Raw genomic sequence first — 18,754 nt, 5'->3', positions numbered from 1 at the left:
TTGAACTCCTGACCTTGAGCAATCCGCCCGCCTCGGCCTCCCAGAGAGCTAGGATTACAGGCGTGAGCCACCGGGCCCCAGGGAATGTGTGAAACCAGGGCGCCACAGCAGGGACGGGGGCGCCTGTGCCCACACAGGGGACTCAGTGTAAGAAGGGACATGCAGTTTTAAATCTGAGCCGAGCCCACGCCCCACGCCTGTCACCTCAAACCGTCCCAAACGGCGAGGGTACAAGATTAACTCCTGCCTCGTGGCCGGGAGAAGAGGGACTAGAAACCGTCGGTGTCCCCAGGAGAAACCGCAAATCCCACAAGGTCCGGCTGGCCGCTGGGGGTGTCACGCAGCTGTGGGGGGGGCTCCCTGAGCTTGGATGGGGAGGGCTGCATGGGGCCGCAGGAGGTGGGGAGAAGGCCGGGACAGAACAGAGAAGGAGAGGGGCGCTGGCGTTCCCTGCTTGCACAAACGATCCGCGGAAATGTGCGTTTGCGTGGATGCGGGCCGGGCCGTTGGGGCAGGGCTGCCGGCGGCTCTCCTGTCTTTCCGAGGAGACTCCACACATGCAGTCACGCCCCGTGACGACGCTGCGTCAAGGACAGGTTGCGTCCACACGGTGGTCCCGTCAGATTGTAAGACCTATTCTTTTTTTTTTTTTTTTTGAGACAGAGTCTTGCTTTGTTGTCCAGACTAGAGTGAGTGCCGTGGCGTCAGCCTAGCTCACAGCAACCTCAAACTCCTGGGCTCAAGCGATCCTCCTGCCTCAGCCTCCCGAGTAGCTGGGACTACAGGCATGCGCCACCATGCCCGGCTAATTTTTTGTATATATATTTTTAGTTGGTCAATTAATTTCTTTCTATTTATAGTAGAGACGGGGTCTCGCTCTTGCTCAGGCTGGTTTCGAACTCCTGAACTCGAGCCATCCGCCCGCCTCGGCCTCCCAGAGTGCTAGGATTACAGGCGTGAGCCACCGCGCCCGGCCTGTAATACCTATTCTTACAGTGCTGTTTCTATGTTTAGATAGGGGGTTTTTTTGGTTTGTTTTTTGTTTGGAGACTGGGTCTCGCTCTGTCGCCCAGGCTGGAGTGCAGTGGTGTCATCACAGCTCACTGCAGCCTCCAACTCCTGGGCTTAAGTGATCCTCCTGCCTCAGCCTCCCCAGTAGCTGGGACTACAGGTGCTACCATGCCCGGCTAATTTTTCCATTTTTGTATAGATGGGGGTCTTACTATGTTGCCCAGGCTGGTCTGGAACTCCTGAGCTCAAGTGATCCTCCCGCCTCAGCCTCCCAGAGTGCTGAGATTACCGGCGTGAGCCGCTGCGCCCTTTGTTCCTTTTTGTGGCTGAGTGATTTTCCACGCGTGGATGGACCACGTTGGGTTTATCCATCCATCTGTTGGTGGACACTTGAGTCTTTCCACTTTTTGGCTATTGTGAATCTGCCGCTGTGAATGTTTGTGTGCAGGTTTTCATGTGGACACCTCTTTTCAATTCTTTTGGGTCTATACCCGGGAGTGGAATTTCAGGGTCGTAATCATCCTATTCTACAGAAGGGGAAACTGAGGCCCGGGGCCTGGAGCTCAGAGAGGTCAAGCCACTGCCTGTTCCTTGTTCAGATGGGGAAACTGAGGCCAGGCACAGTGGCTCATGCCTGTAATCCTAGCACTCTGGGAGGCCGAAGTGGGCAGATCGCTCAAGGTCAGGAGCTCGAAACCAGCCTGAGCAAGAGTGAGATCCCATCTCTACAAAAAATAGAAAAAAATTAATTGGCTAACTAAAAAAATACATAGAAAAACTTAGCCGGGCATGGTGGCGCATGCCTGTAGTCCCAGCTACTCGGGAGGCTGAGGCAGGAGGATCGCTTGAGCCTGGGGAGCACAGTGAGATTCTGTCTCAAGAAAAACCAAAAAGATGGGGAAACTGAGGCTCACCATGGGACTGTGGTCCAAGGCTTGTGGTTCCCCCAGCTCAGTCAGGAGGGCCCCCCACTGGGGGGCAGGCTTGGCCCCCGCAGGTACCCCCGACCCATGTCCCCGCAGGCCCGGCCCCCACGTCCTCTCCCAGAGCCGGCGCTCAGGCCAGACCCGGCGGCTCTCGTCTCTCTGAGGCTTGAAGTGTCCCCCATTCCAGGCGCAGAGTGGGAAATACGGAAATACGCGGGTGGGCTGCAAATCCGGGGGCGATGGAGGGGGTGGGGGTGGACGGGCCTGGGGCCACGTCTGGAGCCTCGGGGCAGCCTGAAAACACACCCTCGAGGGCCAAGCCGCCCGGATGGAACGGACATCTTCCCTCTCTCAAGGAAAGAGAGGAAGAAAAGAGACTGAGAGACAGAGACAGAGAGACAGAGACAGAGAGACAGAGACAGAGACAGAGAGACAGAGACAGAGACAGAGACAGAGAGACAGAGACAGAGAGACAGAGACAGAGAGACAGAGACAGAGAGAGACAGAGACAGAGAGACAGAGACAGAGACAGAGAGACAGAGACAGAGAGACAGAGACAGAGAGACAGAGACAGAGACAGAGACAGAGAGACAGAGACAGAGAGAGACAGAGACAGAGAGACAGAGACAGAGATTGAGAGAAAGAGACAGAGACAGAGAGACAGAGACAGAAAGACAGAGACAGAGAGAGACAGAGAGATAGAGACAGAGAGATAGAGACAGAGAGAGCAGAGACAGAGAGATAGAGACACAGAGAGACAGAGACACCACAGGCCTGAGCCCCCCCCCCCCACCCCCCACGCTGCCTGCCCAGGCCTCGTCTCCCCGGGTCCCGGGCCACCCCACCTGTAACCCCAGCCCCACAGGCCGTTGCCGTTGCGACACCCACAGTTGGCGCAGGAAGGGGCTGAGGCTGCAGCTAACGGCCCGACCCCCTGAGGGTTCTGGGGACCCTCCCTTACACCCCCAACCGATCCCTCCCCCCAGGAGGCCCCCCAGGCACCCAGCTGGGAGTGGCGGTGGGTGGCCGGCAGGAAACAGACCCTGACCCGAAAACACGTGCAAAGTAGGAGATCGCGGCCTCGCAGCCCCCCTCCCCCGCACCCCGCGCCCCGCCTGACCTAGCAGTTGGTGTGCGGAGTTTCCTTCCCTCTTCCTCCCTCCCTCCTGCCCGCCCTTCCTTCCTTCTTGCCTCTAACAGCTTCATCGAAATATACCTCATACACTGTACAATTTACCCATTTACTCATTCAGTGGCATTTATTTATTTTATTTATTTTTAGAGACAGGGTCTCACTCTGTCACCCAGGCTGGAGTGCCGTGGGGTCATCATAGCTCACTGCAGCCTCCAACTCCTGGGCTCAAGCGATCCTCCTGCCTCAGCCTCCCGAGTGGCTGGGACTACAGGCATGCGCCACCATGCCCGGCTAACTTTTTCTATATATATTAGTTGGCCAGTTAATTTCTTTCTATTTTTTTAGTAGAGACGGGGTCTTGCTCTTGCTCAGGCTGGTCTCGAACTCTTGATTTCAAGTAATCCTTCCACCTCAGTCTCCCAGAGTGCTAGGATTACAGGCATGAGGCACCACGCCCGGCCTATCACCTGCTTTTAGAGATGGGGAAACCGAGGCCAAGGAGGCCAAACATCTGGTCACAGCTGGAGCCGACTGATTGGGGAGATGGCCGAGATGTTTCTGTTGAAATAAGAATAAACAGATGATGGCAGGGCGTGGTGGCTCACGCCTGTGATCCCAGCACTCTGGGAGGCCGAGGCGGGAGGGTCCCTTGAGCCCAGGAGGTCAAGACGGGACAAAGGGAGGCCGGTGAGATTCAAAGGGCCTGTGCGTGAGGCAACCGCTGCGAACCGTTTGCTGCCCAGCTTCAATCACGACCCCTGGGTTGTGCAAGACGACGATGACATTCGGGGAAGCTAGGGACGAGAATCCGGGAACCCTCTGGACCGTTGTCAGCGTGGAAAAGTGTCAGAATGAAATGTTAGAAAAGGGTTTTTTTGGTCCCTGAATTCGGTGGGCTCCTGCCCCGCTCTGCTCTGCAGGTTTGAGCTTTTCATGCTGATGCCACGCGGCGGCCGCGGGTAAAAGAGCGTCTCCTCTGCGCCTGGCTTGTCCCCGCACTGCGGACGCTGGGGACGCTGGGGACCCTGGGGACGCTGGGGCCGTGGTGGCCCCGCCCCACCCACCCCACGCCAGGAGCTCCCCCAGGGTGACAGCCACAGGCGTCCCCAGACACGGCCCAGTGTCCCCTGGGGCTGCAGGGCCACCCGTATGGCGAGAGCCGCTGCCTTGCAGGAAAAACTGAGTCCTCAACACAAAAGCTGGGGAGACAGGGTCCCAGGTGGGGCACTGTGGGGACACATGTGGCCCTGGCCCCCACCTTCTCCCCGCCCCCCTGCCCTGTCCCCAGCCGGGTTGGCGTCCTAGCGGTTTCCAGCTCAGCCTGTCCCCATGGGGATGTTCGATGCTTCCTTTTGTCCGTCTGTGACATGGGGCGCCTGTCAACTGTGCTTTCCCGCCTCTTAGGGGCCCGTCCCTGGCTCCGGCTGTGCGCTGGCCGTCCTGGGAGGCACAGGCACCACGTCCCACTTTGTGGGGCCACAGGGACTTCGTGGGTGCAGCCGTGTCCCTGGGAGAGGCAGGGTGGGCGCGTGTCACTCAAGAGCCGGCCCTCGCTGCCCACTTGTCTGGGAGCCCCGGCCTGGCCTGGGCTGCAGCCAGCGTCCCTGCCCTCCGAGCCCAAAGCCCCTGCACGGTCCCCAGAGTCCGGATGTGACCCCTAAACTTCCCATGGCCCCCAAGGTCACAGGAGGAAGTAGGGTACCGGCCCAGCCATGGGGCAACCGCAACGGCCTCCGCATCGGGCTACATAAGAGGCCAGGGCGGCGGGCGGGACCCAGACCATGGCCCGCAGCCCTGCCCTCGCCTCTGTGCTGCTGACTCTGCTCCTGGGCGGTGAGTGGCGGCGGTGTCCACCCCACCCCAGGGCCCGGCTGACTCTGGGGCAATGTCCAGCCACGAGGTCCCGTCCAGTGCCCTCCTGGCACAGCTGGGGAGACTGAGGCAGGACTGGGGCAGGACGGCATGCCTCGAGGGGAGGAGAACATGAGAGAAGAGGGAGGCCTGGGTGGTTGGACTCAGTTTCCCATCTGTAAAATGGGCAAACCCAGCCCTTCCCTCCCAGGGACGCTGAGGGCATTGACTCTAGCAAGCACTCAGAGGGGACGCTCCCATGCGTGCTTTGGTTAGCGCGTACGCAGGCTGGAGTTTGAGACCAGCCTGGACAATGTAGTGAGACCCCATCCCTACCAAAAAAAAAAAAGCCCGGCTGAGTGGTAGCACCTGTACTCCCAGCTACTCAGGAGGCTGAGGCAGGAGGATCGATGGAACCCAGGAGTTGGAGGCTGCAGTGAGCTGTGATGACGCCGCTGCACTCCAGCCTGGGTGACAGAGAGAGACCCTGTCTCAAAAAAAAAAGGAGCCTCTCCCCTGGCCGTCATGGCACGCATGCTTTTTGCGGAGGGATTCGGGGCTCAGAGAGGCCCACGCGGGGCTGCCGGGCCCTGACCCTTTCGTCCCGCAGGTGCAGCCCGGGCCGCGGAGATCGTGGGCGGCCGGGAGGCGCGGCCCCACTCGCGGCCCTACATGGCGTCCCTGCAGGTGGTTGGCAGCCTGGGCAGCCACTTCTGCGGCGGCACCTTGATCCACCAGAGCTTCGTGCTGACCGCGGCGCACTGCCTGGAGGACATGTGAGCGCGCGTGCGCGGAGGGGGGCCGCGCGGGGGTGGGGGTGGGGGTGGGGGTGGGGGTGGGGGTGCGGGGGTCTCGCCGCCCCTCCCTCCAAACCGGACCTGGGACAAGGCGGGCCAGGGTTGTGGGGGGCCAGGGCGTGTCCCTCCTGTGGTGGGGCTGGGGCGACAGGGGACACCCACCGAGGAAGCAGCGCCCCACCCCGCAGCCCCGCCCACCTGGTGAACGTGGTGCTCGGAGCGCACGACCTGCGCACGCCTGAGTCCGCGCAGCAGCAGCGCCGGGTCGCGCAGGTGTTTCGGCACAACTACGACGCCAGGGCGATCCAGAACGATATTCTTCTCATCCGGGTGGGTGCTGGGGCCCCGGGGTTGGGAGGGGCAGGGCCAGCCGGGGTCCTGGGACCCCGCCACTTCTTCCTTCCTTTGGCAAACATGTATCAAGCACCTACTGTATGCACAGCCTGGTCCCTGTTTTGTTAGAGACAGGGTCCCATTCTGTCACCCAGGCTGGAGTGCCGTGGCATCATCATAGCTCACTGCAGCCTCCAATTCCTGGGCTCAAGCGACCCTCCCGCCTCAGCCTCCCGAGTAGCTGGGACTACAGGGGTGCACCACCACACCCTGCTAGATCTTATTTTTTTGTAGAGATGGGGTCTTGCGATGTTGTCCAGGTTGGTCTCAAATTCCTGGGCCCAGGTGGTCTTCCCACCTCAGCCTGGGGAGGTGCTGGGAGCGAGATGGCTCTGTTCCCCTGCTGTGCCCGGACCCTGGGCCCCATGCAGGGCCCCTCAGACGCACTCGCCTCCTCCAGCCTCCCCTACCACCTCCCTCCTTGGTTCACTGTTCTCCGCCATCCGGCTGACTTGCACTCGGCTGTCTTATTTATGGGGTCTTCCCGGCTCCCTTCCTCCCTAAAAGACCAGCTCCCCAGAGGATTTTGTCTGTGCTGTTCACAGCTGGACCCCTGGCTCATAGAACAGGACTGGGCATACAGTTGGTGCTTGATAAATGCTTTGTATGTGAATGACTGCAATAGTGACGCATGGGTCCAGGGCGTCCGGGCAGAGGGAGGGGCAGCTCCAGGGCCCGCGAGGCACGCGGAAGCGGCGGGGGCGCGGGCGCAGGGTCTCACGCCGGCCGCGCTCTGCCGCAGCTCGACCGCCCGGCCAACCTCAGCGCCGAGGTCGCCACGGCCCAGCTGCCCCAGCAGGGCCAGGAGCTGCCCCAGGGCACCCCGTGCCTGGCCATGGGCTGGGGCCGCCTGGGCAACGACGCCCCGGCCGCCAGCGTCCTGCAGGAGCTCAATGTCACCGTGGTCACCTTTCTGTGCCGGCCGGGAAACCTGTGCACATTCGTCCCCCAACGCAGCGCCGGCATCTGCCTCGTGCGTACCCCCCACTGTGTGCCTCGGTCTCCCCGCCAGGAAGGGGGACACACCCATTGTACGGGGGCGGCAGGTGGCGGGCGCCCACATCGCACTTGGCTGCCTGTGTGGGCTGGGACCCCTCTTGTCCCTCTCAAACTTCTGCCCCCTTGGGGGTCCAGGCGTCAGCAGGGGGCCCCACGGGACCTCAGGCCCTCCCTCATGCACAGGTCTTAAAGAACATTCCAGACCCCAAGCGTTTACCCGTGGGCAACTCTGGGCCGCCCCAGCCCCCTGGGGCCGAGGGTGCTGATGGCTGCCCCGCCCCCCAGGGAGACTCCGGGGGCCCCCTGATCTGCAGCGACAGGCTGCAGGGCGTGGACTCCTTCGTGGTCAGGAAGTGTGCCAGTGGCCAGGCTCCCGACTTCTTCACGCGTGTGGCGCTCTACGTGGACTGGATCCGCTCCGTGCTGCGTGGCTCTGCTGGGCACTGAGCCCGGGCCGCGACAGGCCCTGAGAGGGAACTTCAGGCAGAGGCCGATCCTTCTCGCCCCATGGAGACGTCAATAAAAGTTGAAACTCCCCCGGCTCCTTCTGTCCTTCCCACGCGGCGAGGGGTGGGGAGAGCTGCCCAGTGGCCCCCGTGCCCGAGTCCCGGAGCCCCAAACTCCGGGTGGGGTGGGTCTCCCTACTGGATGTCCACAGAGGTGCTTCTACCCAGCCCCGGCAGTGTGGCCCCTGGGCAAGTTGCTACTCATCTCTGTGCCTCAGTTTCCTCATCTGAAAAACGCAGTCAGCCCACACATTCCCTAGCTCTGTCTCGGGGCTCCACCCTGACCTCACAGCTCCGGCTCTGTCTCTCCTTGAGGGCCAGGCTGTTGTAACACCGGGTGGGCAGGGCAGGGCTGGGAACGCACCCGGGGCCTGTGGGGGCTCCTGGTGCAGCCAGGGGGCAGGTGGGAGGGCTCCTGGAGGAGGTGGTGATTCCTGGGCTGAATACCAAAGTGTGAATCCGGGCTGCCAGGCAGGGCCACAGGGACCGCAGTGGCCTGAGTAGGAGCGAACTTGGGGTGTGAGGAGCAGCAGGACAGGCAGCAAGGATGGGCGGAGCAAGGGTGGGGAGGAAAGGCGTGGAGGAGGGGCACTGGAGCCTGCAGGGGCACTGGATGAGATGAGCATGGACTCTGTTTCTCAGGAGAGGGTAGGCAGTGGAGAAGTCCCCTCTGGTGGCAGCCTGAGAAATGAACACGGGTGGGCCCAGAGGGGTGGCCTGAGGAAAGAGGCAGGGGTCACAGGCCAGCCGTGGAGAAGGGGGAGTGACCACAAGAATGAGACGCCAACTTGCTCCAGGACTCACCAGGAGTTGGAAGGCAGCTCCTTTCTTATTGATTTACTCTGCCGCCACCTGGTGGCAGCGTACCAATGCGAGCAGGCAGAACACACAGGCCTGTCCCACTTTCAATTCTTTCAAATCTCAATGGACGCCCCCAGCAGAGGTGTCTTACCTACAGCAGCAGTGAAAGGAGCAGACCTGTGCAGGTGTGGCTGAATCTGGGGAAATGTGTGCCCCTCATGTCGGGAGATGCCAGGAATGCCATAGCGGTTTCTATAAAAGACCCAGAGGAACCTTTTGGTGCCCGGCATGGGGGAGTAAATAAGATTTGAGGGGGGTGCTGGAGTGAGCCCATTGATTGGAACAGGAAGACACACAGCAGACCCAGTTTTCTATGGGCAAGAGCCCATGAGCGTAAAAGGTCATTCGGAGCAAAGTTCTCAAACGAAGTGACCAGGGAGAGTCCAGTATATTTTCTTGCCGTGACGTAACCTAGATCAAGTAGAGCATGCACCTCTTAATTGTAAGCTCAGTGACTCTATTTTTTTTTTTTTTTGAGACAGACTCTCACTTTGTTGCCCAGGCTAGAGTGAGTGCCGTGGCATCAGCCTGGCTCACAGCAACCTCAATCTCCGGGGCTCATCGATCCTACTGCCTCAGCCTCCTGAGTAGCTGGGACTACAGGCATGCGCCACCATGCCCGGCTAATTTTTTTGTATATATGTTTTTAGTTGGTCAATTAATTTATTTCTATTTTTGGTAGAGACGGGGTCTCGCTCAGGCTGGTTTCGAACTCCTGACCTTGAGCAATCCGCCCGCCTCGGCCTCCCAAAGTGCTAGGATTACAGGCGTGAGCCACCACGCCAGGCCAGTGACTCTATTTTTTAAGTTGACACGTGAGGAAGAGTGTGACATTTCAACACATGTCTACAATGTATAATGATCAAGTCAGCGTAATCAGCCTGTCCATCACCCCAAACATTTATCATTCCTGATATTGGAAGCTCAATGACTATTTACATATGGATAGCCCCCCCTACTCCGATCTTAGAACCTCCACAGCCTCGCAGAAGCCCCTGTACACCCCTCGTAGCCTGTGCCACCCCCATAGCTAACAAATCCTACCTTTCTTGAGATATTAGTGGTGCACAGACCCTCAAAGACAGCACTGTCTTATCCAACAGCTTTACACACATTAACTCATTTAATCTTTGAGACAATTCCAGGACATGGAGCCTATTATTCTATCTTCCTTCCTTATGGAGAAGGAAACTGAGTCACAGAGAGGTTCATTTAGTGATTCCAAATTACACAGTGGTGAAGTGGCTGCACCAGAACCAGGATATGAACCCAGAGTCAACACAGTATGTGTGAACAGAGCATGCAGGTGGTGCTCAATAAGTGCAGCTGACGTTCAGTCTAGTCTCCCTGCCAGGGACCCAACCCCCATAACAACATGATCTCCTCCACTCTCCCCTCCCTCTGGCGTGAAACAGGGTTGTGTATACAGCAGGTGCTAACTAAGTGCTCTATGGTGATTTGAAGGCAGCAGGGTGGGGACCCCGCCAGAAAGGGAAGGGGGCAACACCTGTTAGCGTGTGTCTGACCAAGCTAGGGATGAAGGGCAGACGCAGGTTGAGCGCCTGCCGGGTGCCAGGCTCCGGGAGGGCAGGGCAACTGTCCCCACTGGAGAGATATGGGGGTTCACTGCCTGCGGTCACACATCGGGACCCCCAAGGACGATCCAACTCCAGCCCTGATCCAGGCTCTTTGTGCCCCCAGGCACCCCCGGCCCGCTGTTCCTGGAGCCCGGTGGTTGGGTCGTTGGGTCCCTCCCCCTCGCCTCGTCCCGGGGCCTGGAAGACGTTGCTTCTTGCGACAGCCTCAGCCAGGCGGTTGCAGCTCCAGTGTCCTGGGGGTCTCAGGAAGGGGAACCAAGGAGTCGGGCCCTGGAGGTGGGGGGCTGGGCCCCGGGAACCCCAGCCCCATCGCCGGGGCTCCAGGTCTCTACCAGGCCCCCAGGTAGAAGCTCTGGGGCTCGGGTGGAGATGCAGGGTCTACCTCCCGGCCCCTCCTCCAGCACCCCGCCATGGCCACCAGCCAGGACAGTGTCTCAGGTGTGCAGGGGTTTTGGCCGGGCTCAGTGAGGCTGGAGGCGCCTTTCTCAGGACCTCAGCTGGTGTCTGGAGACTGACTGTGGCCGTGGGTGGGAGTGAGTTCTCCGTTGTGAGCAGCAACCAAAGGGAGGTGGGCAGCAAGGCTGGAACCAGCGTCAGCTGCAAATCCCAGGGACCTGGGTTAAAATCGCAGCTCATGGGGAGGCCCTTGGCGTGCCTCAGTTTCCTCACCCCGAATGGGGAGCCGGCAGTCCTCTGGCACAGCACCCCTCTGATTCGTCAGGGCGGTGCTGGGTGCACCGTGAATGCTCGACACAGTTGTGTGTTGCCATTACTCTAGTGCCTTGGGTAAACTGAGGCACGTGGGGCCTGGGGGACCTGGTCAAAGTCCCTCAGGTCTAGGTTTGCCTGGTTTAGAAAAATGCTGGCCGCCCGGTTGAATCTGCGTGTTAGACAAACAATGGCCATTTTTGTGCGTGAGTTTATCCTGTGCAGTATTTGGGACATACGCTAAAAACGCTGTTTCTCTGACGTCCACATTTAATTGCGTGTCCTGACTGGTGTCTGGTGGCCCCGCAGGAGCCACCCCCAGCCTCGTGCACAGCCCTCCCCCCTCAGCACCCCCTTGTGCTCTGGGGAGGAAGTGGGGGCGCCGGCTGGCCATGGGGCAACTGCAACGGCCTCCCCGCACGGGGCTATAAGAGGGCCGCGGGCGCGGCAGGGCAGAGACCCGAGCCCGGCCCGCCGTGACCCTCAGCCACTCCAGCCTTGCCATGGTCACCTCTGTCCTGCTGGCCTTGCTGCTGGGCGGTGAGTGGGGCCACGCGTCCCTCCTCCCGCCTGTCCACCTGTCCCGGAGAGTCGGTCCCTCCTCCCCATGGTGTGCTCCACCAGGGCGGCCCCTCGTCCTATAGGGCGGCACAGCTGGGACGGGGAGGCCAGAAGAGGAGACCGAGGTTCCAAGTGAGGAAGCCACCACCAGGAGCTCAGAGCCAGGGTTTATAAACCTGGGGACACGGCACCCTGTGGGGGCTCAGCAGCCTGGTTCAAGCCCAGAGAGGACTGTGCCCTGGCTGGGGGACCATGCGCAGGCCCATTGGCTTCTCTGTGCCTCAGTTTCCTCATCTGGGCAACAGCCCTGGCCCCCGCATGTGCTCCGGGTGGGGATCCAGGGGGCTCGCGCAGGCACTCACCGCCCCCACCCCTGCGTGTCCCCAGGCCCCGCGCTGGCCTCCGAGATCGTGGGGGGCCGGCCAGCCAGGCCCCACGCGTGGCCATTCATGGTGTCCCTGCAGCAGCGCGGAGGCCACTTCTGCGGTGCCACCTTGATCGCCCCCAGCTTTGTCATGTCTGCGGCGCACTGCGTGAATGGCCGGTGAGCGGGGCGCGCTCTCCCGCCCTCGGTTTCCGCGACAGTGAGGCGCGAGGGTGTGGGGTGCGGGAGGCTCCTCCTGGGACCCCCAGTCCCCAGGGCCGCCGGTCACCCCCTGCCCGCCACTCCTGGCCCACAGGAACTTCCGGTCGGTGCAGGTGGTGCTGGGCGCGCACGACCTGCGGCTCCGCGAGCCCACCCGGCAGATGTTCGGTGTGCGGAGAGTCTTTGAAAACGGCTTCGACCCCCAGAACTTGCGCAATGACATCGTGATCCTCCAGGTGCCAGCGGGCGGGCAGGGCAGGGCAGGGATGCCCCGCAGGTGCAGGGGCACGATGGGGACAAGGTCCCGGAGGGCTGCGGAGAGACCAAGAGAGGCAGCCGGGGACGCTGGGAGCAGCTGTCAATCAACAAACGGTGGCTGGTATTATGTGTGGCCCTCGGGTCAGGGCCCCGCAGCCCAGGGCAGGGACAGCCCAGGTCTCTGGGAAGCGGTGGGTGACTCGAAGGAGAAACTGCTCCCGTCCGACCCAATCCACTTGCCAAGTCTCGGGTGTCCACTGGCAAGGTTTCAAAGGGGAGTTTGATCATCGTCCAGGTTGCCCACAGCGGGTCTTATTAAGCGCCTGCTGTTTATTGCACTGAAACCACATCCAGGGACACACCCCAGCAATGTCCTGAGCCGCCGCGGCTGCTCCCACTCCCACCAGTGGGGAAACTGAGGCTCAGGGTGTAGGGGGAGCAGCCTGCAGGGGGGCTGTTCTTGCTCCAAAAGAACCCAGAACTGTGGTGGAGGCTGAGACGAGGAAACTGAGGCTCAGAGAGGAAAGGGCCGACCCCGCTGCCCATGGGACACTCAAGTGTTCTGGCCCACTTGCCGCAGCTCAACGGGTCGGCCACCATCAACGCCAACGTGCAGGCGGCCAGGCTGCCGGCGCAGGACCGCGGCGTGGGCAACGGCACGCGGTGCCTGGCCATGGGCTGGGGCCAGCTGGGCAACAACCGGCCGCCGCCCAGCGTCCTGCAGGAGCTCAACGTGACGGTGGTGACCGCCCTCTGCAACAACCGCCGCAACGTGTGCACGCTCGCCGGGCGCCGGCGGGCCGGCATCTGCTTTGTGCGTACCTGCGCTCCCCGCCCCGCCCCGGGAGGACGTCCCCGCCCCAGGGCGGCGGGTGGGCCGGAGGCCGCGCAGCCCCGCCTCCGACGCCTCTGCCCCTCCAACACCTCTGCCCCGCAGGGCGACTCCGGCGGCCCCCTGGTGTGCAGCGGCGTGGTGCAGGGCATCGACTCCTTCGTCCGAGGAGGCTGCGGCTCCGGCTTCTACCCCGACGGCTTTGCCCCAGTGGCGCAGTTCGCAGACTGGATCAACTCCATCACCCAGCGCCCCGGGGGCCACCCCCTTCCCCACCCCAGGGACCCTGCTAGCAGGACCCACTAGGAAGGGCTGCCGTGGCCGCCCCACTCCAGCTGCCCACGGCTGCCTCCTCCAGCGCCTGGCACAATAAACGTTTTGTAGGATGGGTCTGGTGTTCATTGTCTGTGCGATCGAGTGTAGAAAACAGTCAGTAGAACGTCTCGGGCATCTCTCGAGTACGCTGCCACCAGGTGGCAGCAAGTCAGGCCATTGGGGCAAGAAGTGTGTCCCTTTTCCGCATTCTACAAAAGGACGCCAGAGGCCACGTCTGGTTTCCATCCTGTAAAACACACTTGCAGGTAATTAAGTCCGGGTGGCAGGCGTGATAATGCGAAGCGTGTGGCAGGTGTGTACAAGCCTCCCAGCCTCTCCTCAGCCCTGGGGGCAGGCCCCATCAGTGTCTCCATTTTGTAGATGGAGACTCGGGGCTGCAGAGAGGTGTAAAGCCATGGACAGGAGCGGGGTTGGGGTTTCCCAGGCCTGGGTCCGAGCCGCGGCTCTGGGACTCTGGGAGTCTGTTGTCCCTTGTTTTCTTGTGGGGAGGACGGGATGCCACCAGGGCAGGCGTCACGTCCTGGGTGACATAGAGGAGACCTTCTTCCACCTCCCCGGCCCGTTTCCTCTGGGGCCACAGTGGAGACGGGGGCAGACGCGGCCCCAGGCTGGCAGTCGGCAGGCAAAGAAATGTCACCTCGTTCCCCACGAGTTCAGAAAAGACTTCCCTCTCTGCTCCCTGTACCCAAAGCCTGTCCCATTGGAACCGGCCAACCCAGATCCCACCGGGGCCTTTGCCTATGCTGTTCCCTGTGCCTGGCCTGCCCTTCCCGTGGCCTTAGCCCCCTGCGTCACAGCCCCCGCAAGTGCCAGCTGCTCAGAGGTGACCCTCTGCCCCAGGCTGCCTTCTTCACTTAGACACACCCCAGGGCTTTCTGCGTCAACACGGCATCCGGGCAGTTCGGGTTATTTATCGGACTGTCCCTCTTGCTGGGCTCCTGGGTCGTTGCCACGTTTTGTCGCAATTTCGAACATTCCTAGTTGAATAATCTGGCCTCCAAAACCTAACGGGCTTTTTGTTCAGAGTTTCTGGTTTTAATAAGGAGACATGAGGATCTTATAAAGCACATCTGCTGTGCTATTTTCTGTTCTCCGCAGGCATGAAATAGTCCACGGTGAAAACAAAAGACGCAGGAGGTGGTCACTGTGCGCTGCCCCTCTGGGGACGTTCGAGCTCCTCCGCACGTGGACTCCATCCTTCTGGTCCCAGTCTCTCCATCCCACGGGTTCACGAATGTGGACCCTCCATCCTCGCCTCACGGAGGGCCACGTGACCCAGGTTCTGCGAGGGAGCATGTGATCCAAGTCGGCCAATCAATGGCGACCCCGAGACTTTGGCTGGAGTGACGGGGAATTTTAGGAGGGGCCCACTGAACCCCCAGGGTGAGTCTGGGGTCCCTGGGGCCACAATGGGGGAGCCTGGCGAGGACAGAAGCCATCAAGGAGGAAAAGAGAAACCAGAGGCAGACACCTGATATTGTCCAGGCGCCCGGATCAAGCCACACCTGAAGGCACTGCCCTGAACTTTCCATATGCTTTTCCTTACTGATGGCTCCACCCAGTTTGACTTGGTTTTTCTGTCACTCGTAGCCAACTGTCTTCCTAGCTGCCCTTACACAACACCTTTCCAACATTCTGCTTGTTGGGGTGTCAGGCCCCAGAGGTTACAGGGACGGATAAGGGTGTCAGGTAACCTTCCTCCCAGCCCCATGCGACCTTCTCTCCTAGTTGGAGGAGGACTAGAAGGGAGGCGAAGAAGGCTGAGGAAGCGGTTGTTTACACACTGGCCTCCAGCTGCTATTATTGTGAAACTTCAGGCTGGAAGGACATTCTGGGCGGGGAAGAGACTGGGATGGGGGCTGGGGGGTCCAACCTGAGGGGCTGCCCCCACCAGGGTCAGCATGGGGCCAGACCCCCGGAGGCAGGAGGGCCCCCTGTGGCCTGTCTACTGGTGCAAGTCTGGCAGGAGATGACCCGCCCCTGGGGAGGGTGGAAGTTGGGCCACAGTTTCCCCTTTCCCCAGCTGGGCGGCTGCCCGCCGCAGAGAGGCCCGTGGGAGCCACCCGCCCCTCCGCCCTCATAAAAGCACCCAGGGGCCAGCCCGGGCCAGCGTCAAGGCCACAGCGGCTTCGCCATGCGCAGCCCAGCGCTCCTGGCGGCTCTGGTGCTCCTAGCCGCGGCCCTGTGCGGTGAGTGGGCTGGGGCTGGGCCAGCGGGCTGTAGGGGGGCCAGCGGGTGCCCCCCGTCGGACAGGACCGTCTTCCAGCGCTCCGGGTGGGCAGAACGCGGGGGCCGGGGGGTAGAGTCTCCGGGAATGGAAAGCTGTCCAACTCCAGGAATTCTTGAAAGTTTGGATCTGAAATCTGAGCTCTCACCACCACGAGAGTCTGAAATTCTGCAAACACGGCCACCGGCGGGGCCAAGGAGGCTGGCCTGAGTACGCGGTTTTCCCTGCGTTGAATTAGAAGTGTTGGCCCTGGGTGTAAGGCTGGAATCTGCCCTGGGCGTCCTCCCTGTGGGTTCCCTCCCCGGGGGCCAGTGGGGGTGCAGACGGACTTGGAATGTGGGGTCAGAGAGGGGCTGGGGTGGCCTGGGGGCTGCAAGGGGCCTAGAAAGGGCCCAGCCGGTCCACCCCTGGGTCCTCACGCCCTCGTGTCCCCGCACAGCGGCACAGCCCCGAGGCCGGATCCTGGGGGGCCGCGAGGCCGAGGCCCACGCGCGGCCCTACATGGCGTCGGTGCAGGTGGACGGCCAGCACCGGTGCGGGGGCGTCCTGGTGGCCGAGCAGTGGGTGCTGAGCGCCGCGCATTGCCTGGAGGACACGTGAGTGCTGCCACACGGAGCACATGGGGGGTGGGGGGTGGGGGGATCGGCTCTCACCTGCCGTGGTCCCCGCCCTGTCCCCAGGGCCGAAGGGAAGGTGCAGGTGCTCCTGGGCGCGCACTCCCTGTCGCAGCCTGAGCCCTCCAAGCGCCTGTATGACGTGCGCCGCGCAGTGCCCCACCCGGACAGCCGGCCAGACACCATCGACCACGACCTCCTCCTGCTGCAGGTTGGCCGAGTGCAGCCACAGTTCCTGCTGCATGGGGACCCCCACGTGAACCCCCCCTTAGTGTAGCTGCAGTTCCTGCTGCATGGGGACCCCCACGTGAACCCCCCCTTAGTGTAGCTGCAGTTCCTGCTGCATGGGGACCCCCACGTGTACCCCCCCTTAGTGTAGCTGCAGTTCCTGCTGCATGGGGACCCCCACGTGTACCCCCCCTTAGTGTAGCTGCAGTTCCTGCTGCATGGGGACCCCCACGTGTACCCTCACCCTTAGTGTAGCTGCAGTTCCTGCTGCATGGGGACCCCCACGTGTACCCCCCCTTAGTGTAGCTGCAGTTCCTGCTGCATGGGGACCCCCACGTGTACCCCTCTTTAGTGTAGCTGCAGTTCCTGCTGCATGGGGACCCCCACGTGTACCCCCCTTTAGTGTAGCTGCAGTTTCTGCTGCATGGGGACCCCCACGTGTACCCCCACCCCGAGTCTAGTTGCAGCCTCTCCTGCTGCATGGGGACCCCCATGTGTACCCCCACCCCGAGTCTAGCCACAGTCTCTCCTGATGCATTGGGGACCCCCATGTGTACCCCCACCTCCAGTCTAGCCGCAGTCTCTCTTGCTGCATGGGGACCCCCATGTGTACCCCCACCCCGAGTCTAGCCACAGTCTCTCCTGCTGCATGGGGACTCCCATGTGTACTCCCCACCCCGAGTCTAGCCACAGTCTCTCCTGATGCATTGGGGACCCCCATGTGTACCCCACCCCGAGTCTAGCTGCAGTGTCTCCTGCTGCATGGGGACCCCCATGTGTACTCCCCACCCCGAGTCTAGCCGGAGTCTCTCCTGCTGCATGGGGACCACCATGTGTATCCCCACCCCGAGTCTAGCCACAGTCTCTCCTGCTGCACTGTTTCTCGTGCTCACCCTGATGCCCACCTCCCCGCAACCCCGATCCACCAAGCCTAGAGGCAGTCTCTCCTGCTAGGCACCTCACGCCCCCCAACTCTGACGTCTGCCTCCGTCCACCTCCCAGCTGTCTGAGAAGGCTGTGCTGGGGCCTGCCGTGCGCCCCCTGCCCTGGCAGCGCGTGGACCGCGACGTGGCACCCGGCACTCTCTGCGACGTGGCCGGCTGGGGCGTGGTCAGCCACGCGGGCCGCCGGCCAGACCGCCTGCAGCACGTGCTCTTGCCGGTGCTCGACCGCGCCACTTGCAACCTGCGCACCTACCACGACGGCACCATCACCCCGCGCATGATGTGCGCGGAGAGCAACCGCCGCGACAGCTGCAAGGTGCACGGGGCGGGCCGAGAAGGGGCGTGGCGCGTGGAGGGGCGGGCCCTAGATGGGGCGGGGCCTGTGGAGAGGGTGTGGCCCAGTGGAGGGGTGGGGCTAATAGGGGGTGGTGGGGCTGGGCTGGGAGGAGAGGCGGGTCCTGGGCAGGGGTGCGGCCTGGGGCAGGCTGAAGCCAGGGCCGAGATTGGGACAAGCTCGGGGCTGGGGTTGAGCTGAGGGGTGGTCGCTGAGACAGGTCGGCGCAGTTAGGAGAGGTGGGAGCTGGGCCGTCTGGAGAGGGCAGGGTTGAGGGCCTAAGATTGAAGGGGGCCTGGAGTGGGGCGGCGTCGGGGCGGACAAGGCGAGACTCCGAGCAGGTCAGCCCGAGGGGGCGGGGCCAACAGCTGGGGGCCGGCTTAGAGGGAGGGGCGGGGCGTGGGCGTGGGGCCTGTCGTGATGGGCGTGGCCGGGGAAATGGATCAGTGAGGAACGCGATTGGGGCCGGAGGAAAGAGCGGGAATTGCCGGCAGAAGCTGGAGCTTGGATGGACCTGCCCCCCTGGCCTGCCCTGCAGGGGGACTCCGGGGGCCCGCTGGTGTGCCAGGGCGTGCTCGAGGGCGTGGTCACCTCGGGCTCGCGAGTCTGCGGCAACCGCAGGAGGCCCGGGATCTACACTCGCGTGGGCAGCTACATGGCCTGGATCGACGGTGTCCTGGCCCAGGACAAGGCGGCCTGAGGAGGGTGTCCAGAGCGTCCGCGGTCACCTTGGGGGGCCCGAGCAATAAAGTCATTCACTCCTGCATCAAGTCGGTTTTTATTGAGCACGTACTGCATGCAGGACCTCGAGGGAGGTGAACCGGGCTGGGGGGAGGCGGGAAGCCAGGAACAAAAGCGTGGGAACTGGTGACACAGTGCTGGCAGGTGAGCTGCCAGCGCGCACCTGGCCGGGGGACCTCCGGCAGAAGCTGGGGGGGCGGAGAGGTGGGTGTCGATTCGAGACTCAGCCACACGGGGGCGCCGATACTCTTCCCTGAAAGTCGGGGAAGGGGGCGTGGGAGGGTGTCCCCTTTAATGTCCAGCTTTCT

At 62.2% G+C, this 18,754-nt stretch overlaps 2 protein-coding genes across 2 annotated transcripts; both read left to right on the top strand.

Annotated features, from left to right (window-relative positions):
* The first annotated feature begins 4,801 nt into the window (after positions 1-4,801).
* CFD (complement factor D) lies at positions 4,802-18,405 on the top strand. Its single transcript, XM_012745705.2, has 11 exons — positions 4,802-4,905; positions 5,534-5,699; positions 5,909-6,050; positions 6,856-7,086; positions 7,398-7,554; positions 10,181-10,353; positions 15,445-15,547; positions 16,025-16,181; positions 16,266-16,410; positions 17,430-17,687; positions 18,244-18,405. The coding sequence occupies exons 1-11, from the start codon at positions 4,854-4,856 to the stop codon at positions 18,403-18,405; spliced, it is 1,746 nt and encodes a 581-aa protein (XP_012601159.2). The 5' UTR covers positions 4,802-4,853.
* ELANE (elastase, neutrophil expressed) lies at positions 11,240-13,411 on the top strand. Its single transcript, XM_012745704.3, has 5 exons — positions 11,240-11,325; positions 11,734-11,890; positions 12,027-12,168; positions 12,771-13,004; positions 13,128-13,411. The coding sequence occupies exons 1-5, from the start codon at positions 11,289-11,291 to the stop codon at positions 13,326-13,328; spliced, it is 771 nt and encodes a 256-aa protein (XP_012601158.3). The 5' UTR covers positions 11,240-11,288; the 3' UTR covers positions 13,329-13,411.
* Positions 18,406-18,754: the final 349 nt, after the last annotated feature.

The sequence above is a fragment of the Microcebus murinus genome, chromosome 27, assembly GCF_040939455.1.
Source record: "Microcebus murinus isolate Inina chromosome 27, M.murinus_Inina_mat1.0, whole genome shotgun sequence".
Classification (NCBI taxonomy): Eukaryota; Metazoa; Chordata; class Mammalia; order Primates; family Cheirogaleidae; genus Microcebus; species Microcebus murinus.
Note: the sequence above shows the minus strand (reverse complement) of the source record. Positions and strands in the feature narration are given on the sequence as shown.